Here is a 5,552-nt window from a genome sequence, read left to right as displayed (position 1 = left end):
CACATTTTTATATGCTTTTTTTTTATTCAAATTCATATTTTTATATGTTTTTTTTTAAAAGGACAAGAAAACTTTATTAATTGAAAGAGAACAAAGAAATAATATGAGGTGGAGGGACATTAACCCAAACTCCTTGATTTGACTCAGAATGAGCCGTGTTATTAAAATATGAGTGACATTATTTGCAGATCTATGAACAAAAATACAATTTGCTTCCTCATAACTAGATATAAACAGTTTACAATCTTGAACCAAAATGTCAAAACACGATAAATCATCCAACAAAACATAATTAACTGACATCACAAGTATCTGAGTATCCAATTCGAAAAGGACTCGATCCCATCCACACTCTTTAATTTAGCTTAATGCTTCCCGAAATACCATAGTTTCAGTACACTTTGCATCCATCTGTCTATAAAAGAGTATGCTCTAGCAGACACAAAACTCCCATCATCATTCTGGATTACACAATCAAAGCCTACTGAACCTCGTTGCAAGCTTAAAGAGGCGTCAATGTTCGCCTTGATCCAACCGTGCGACGAAGGAGACCAGACCGGGCGAGCCGAGTCAACAATGGTATTTACTGAGCAAACGACACATGCTGCTTTCCATTGCTGCAAAAAATTCAGGGCCATGAAGAACACACCACTCGCAGTATGACCCTAACCCTTCCATACAACATTGTTCCTTTTTGCCACAAAGCCCATAAGATCATTAGCATAAGGGAGACATTTTCCACAGAAACAGAAGAGAAGGCTAAAGAAAACTACTCATTTAAAGAGGATGCAAAAGGCGCAGGCCAACCAAACGGCGAGCTTAACCAGCAGCTGCGGGCAAAAGGGCACTGAATCAAAATATGCAAGACATTCCCAAAGGCTGCATGACACAACGGGCATGAAGGATCAACCGGAACTCTCTTGGACTGAAGCGATGAGAGGCAAATGACAATATTAACTAGAGTCGGCCAGCACAAATTAAGCACATTTTTAAATGCTTTAGATAAAATGTTTAATTAAAGGAGAATTATTATTAAATTTCTAGATTTTTTTAAAATTTACTAATTTATTTATATTTTAAAACCACTCAATTAAAATATTATTATATTTTATAAAATTAAATTATTTAATTAAATTGTAAAATCATATCTTTTTATAAAAAAATATTAGTCATATGATTTTCAGTTAGTTAGAATAATTAAATATTATAAATATTTAAAATTGTATGGACAAAATAATACTTTTCCTATCTCAAAATTTTGATTCACTTTGTGTTTTTACAAAAATTAAAAAATAATAATTATTTCAGTTAAAATCGTGAATTTTTTTTTTTTTGATTGGTTAAATAAGTTTTACATTTACATTTAAATTTCAATTTTTAATGGATATAATTTTATTAAAAATTTCTTAATTCAATTAAAATTATAAGTTTAGTTTTAGGTAACTGGAGTAAATTATACTTAAATTTTATTTATATTACTATTATTATAAAATTACAAACGGAGGTTGTTTTTAGTCCTTCATTTAATTTTTTTTTTCTTTTTGTCACTTCTATTTTTTTCTACACTTCTATTTTTTTTCTTTTTCCCTTCAAATTTTCATTATAAAATATTGATTTTAACTTAACAAATAAATTATATATTAAAATTGTAAATTTTAAACATAATTTTAGTAGTCTAATATTTTTTATTAAATTTATAATATTTATATATTTAAACATATAAAATAAATTAAATTTTTTATAAGCATAAGTAAGAATAATGATTATTGAGTCGAGCTGTGAAGATTTGGAATGAGAAAGACGATTTCTGGACTGGGTGGATTAAGGAAACCAATCTCTAGATATCTTTATTGAAAGTTTTGTAGGACAATGGGAACACTGCTGGAATTAGAAGTATATATAAAAGATGAATGCACAAATTAAAGTTAACAGTACTGAGCACCACCACATGGAAGCTGATGCACTCATGACTACTACAAGGTGAGCAGAGAAGAGAGAGAGAATCTTTTATGGTTACATAGTGTGAAGTTTGAATAGGCCAGAGAGAGAGCCGCATGCAAGTTTTGTGACCACTGATGATTAAGAAACAGGGAGACATGCTGATGCAAATTGCTCATCTATTCATGCCCACTTTTCCTCTTCTGATAAACAATCCCAAACTAGCTGCCAATTCAAAAGCTATATATCTTTATAGAAAAATCACAGTTAAAATCACCAGCCATTATCATAATCCCACCACCTAGCCACTAGCCATACATATATTTCTTGTATTATATATCACAGAATAGATAGAGATATATATATAGCTGGTTCCTATTAACTAGCTATAGCTTGCAGCAGTCCAAATGCACAGGACAAAAGCTTTTGCCTTAAATCTACTAAGCTTCAGTTACTTGAGAGTGATACTTGTCATCATCATCAGAGCCTATTTTGAGATCCAAATCATATGTATACATGTGAAAATAAAACCTTTCCCTTTGTCAATATTGGTTAATGCTTAATCTCAGCATACCCAGAAGAAGCAACTTCACCAGCTTTGTCTTCAAACAGAAGGGCAGTGACAGGATCATAAGGAAATCCAAATCCTGAATCCATTAATATTCCAGCAGGCATTGACAGATTATGATCCATAACAATTGAAGATGAATCTGATATGCTTGAACCTTCTTGAGAAGATGAAACAATGTTGTGATTGTTTATCAAATTTGAACCCAGTTCAGACAAATTATCCATGATTCCAGGAGTAAAAGAGAATTGATCAACTGGGTCTAGACTCAATATTTGAGAAGGATCGAGAAGATGTTGATCATAAACAACATCAGATAGGATAGGCAATGTTACTGAACTATGAGTCAGTGAATCCCAGAAGGTGAAGCTGCAAGTGGTTTCAGTTCTTGGGATGACATTAGGCAGTGAAGATGTGGCGGAAGGAGCTGTAGTGGCATTATAATTATGATCAGCAGGAGTGATAATCTCTGTGTTGTTCTTGATTGCTAAGCTCGGATTTCCTCCAAGTAATAGCTTCTTCTTTAATTTGGTGTTCCAATAATTTTTCACATCATTATCAGTTCTTCCTGGTAGGTGAGAGGCTATGAGAGACCATCTAACCAAAAGAGCAAATTCAAGCATTACAGTGAGTAGAAATTAATTACAGATATAAACAATATCATGCATGAAAAGGTAACAAATTTGTAGAATTTAACATATATTTATATATATAATCAAACTATATGCTAAAAATGAGAATTAATTTTGGACTGACTTGCCTGCTTCCCATTTGACTATAGAGAGTGAATATGATTTTATCTTCCTCTTCAGTGAAACCTCCATGTTTGATGTCTGGCCTGAGATAATTGAGCCACCGTAAACGGCAACTCTTTCCACATCGCTTAAGGCCTGTGACGACGGATACTAAAGGTTAGGCAAAATGTATGTGTTGATGCACAATCTTGTTTAGAAAGCAAATTAATTAAAGGTAAGGATATAGCAAGAAGGGCATCAAGAATTTCCAGTCATTTAAAACAGAGAATTCTCTGTGAAAATTTGAGTGGTGGTAATTATTAGCATCAGAGCAGGAACCTTTGCAGAAAGATAAACATAAGCTATTGGAAGAAACAAAAAGAAAAATCCAGCCTACGAAAAAACAGAACAAAAAAGGTTAAAAATTGAGGAAATGGGTATTAGAAAATCTTAAAGAAGAAGGAGGACTGTTCTTTCGAAAAAACATGACGATATCCAGGCAGCTTTGAGAGCTTCAAAAGCTGTGATTTAACTGATTTGATTATATTATGTGCATTTTCGACGAACCATGTCAGTGTGTATGTGCATGTTTTAAGAGGGAGAGGAAGAAAGAGGTACCAGCTTTCTGGGGCAAGGCAATCCAGTTGCCACCAGTTCCATAAGTCTCAAGGTAACGTTTGAGAGTGGCATCTTCTTCAGGAGACCATGGACCTCTTTTCACGTTTGCTTTATCACAGCACGGAGCTCTCCCCATTTTTTCCTGCCAAATAATTCACACGATTTCTCCTCGAAGCCCCGCAAGATGGAACCAAAGAGAGAGAGAGAGAGAGGAGAAGGAAGTAACCGTGAGCTTTTGGCGGAGGAGTTGAGGAGGACGAGGCTTTATAAAGGAGTAGAAATGGAGAATCCTTTATTGACTTTGCAGGACTCCCATATTGAAAATTTCTTTGTTTTGTGTTTGGCTTAGCTCCTCCCTATCTTGTTTGTTAAGACGTTAATAGCTTCGACGCAGTCAAATTATTTATTTGTTCACAACCGCTGACAATATAATATCACGCACCCAACGCCATGTATATACTCACCGGATAAACAAATTTATATTAAAAAAATAAAATATAATGAAACCGCATAATTAATTTAAATTATTTAATAATTTCATACTAACAATTATCTATAATTTAAATTTATTATATTTCATTAATATAAAATAAAAAATATTTAACTTTATATTATAATATTTTTATCGCAATCTAAATTAAATACGATTGCTAAATCAGAATCGAACTCTTAGATATTGTGATTCGCTAGTATTTCAAGCGATTCCATTTTTTCTTACACGATTAATTTTTTTCTCGCAGATTTACTAACTCCGTATAATTTATCTAATCTAGAATAACTTTAATAACAATTGAAATTATTTAATTTAAATAATTTTTAAATTTACTTTTCACTTAATACAAAATAATTAATTTAAATTATTTAATAATTTTATACTTTTATAAACAATTTGAATTGGACAGAATTTCAAAGATAGCGCTGACTTTTACATATTATCTATCTTTTTAAAATTCTACCTGTTTTTAAAAAAAATTGTTGCATATTATCTTATTGATTTTAATATATAAATTATTTAATATATAAATTATTATTAAATAATATTATTTATTATATTAATTATTAAAAATAATTATTACTAGCATTTCTCACCATTAATTTAGTTGGCCAAAACTACAATTTTGCAAGATAAGTATGCAAAGAGCAATTACCAATTTCCCGCCATATGGAATAAATAATTTCAGAGAGAATTCAATTTTTTTTATTTATTTAAAATAAAAAAAATTAAATTATTTTTACCTTTAAAAAATTAATTTTAAAAAAGTTAAATTTTTATTGAATTCTTTTTATAAAGTATTATGCCAAAAAAAAAGTTATTAAAAGCAAATTTGAATTAAATTTGTGAACTGTTTTTTATTATAAAAATATATTTAAAATAATAGTTGTAAATTATTAATTTTTATATTTTAATTATAGCTATAGATTCATAATTACTCTTTAAAATTTATTGTATTTAATTTAAGTGCTGAATATAAAATAATAATTTATTTAGTTTTTATAAATATAGTTAAAATTATATATATTTTTTAAATATATTATTATATAATAAAAAATTATAATAATTTTAAATTATTATTTTAATAATATTAAAATAATAATTTAACCACCAATATTAAAACAGTGCCGTTTAAATTCTATTATTATTTTAATAATAGTTTTTGTACCGAATTGGAAAATGCAAGTCACGGACGGTAAAT

General features: G+C 29.7%; 1 protein-coding gene across 1 annotated transcript; it reads right to left on the bottom strand.

Moving 5' to 3' along the window:
• Positions 1–1,870: 1,870 nt before the first annotated feature.
• Positions 1,871–4,208, bottom strand: LOC110603570 (transcription factor MYB36). The gene is made up of 3 exons (XM_021741327.2): positions 3,859–4,208; positions 3,267–3,396; positions 1,871–3,103 (listed from the first exon to the last, which is right to left on the bottom strand). Exons 1-3 carry the CDS (start codon positions 3,992–3,994, stop codon positions 2,491–2,493), a joined length of 879 nt encoding a protein of 292 aa, XP_021597019.1. The 5' UTR covers positions 3,995–4,208; the 3' UTR covers positions 1,871–2,490.
• Positions 4,209–5,552: the final 1,344 nt, after the last annotated feature.

Source organism: Manihot esculenta, chromosome 16 (genome assembly GCF_001659605.2).
Source record: "Manihot esculenta cultivar AM560-2 chromosome 16, M.esculenta_v8, whole genome shotgun sequence".
In the NCBI taxonomy this organism is placed as follows: domain Eukaryota; kingdom Viridiplantae; phylum Streptophyta; class Magnoliopsida; order Malpighiales; family Euphorbiaceae; genus Manihot; species Manihot esculenta.
This window is presented reverse-complemented; position numbering and strand designations above follow the sequence as displayed.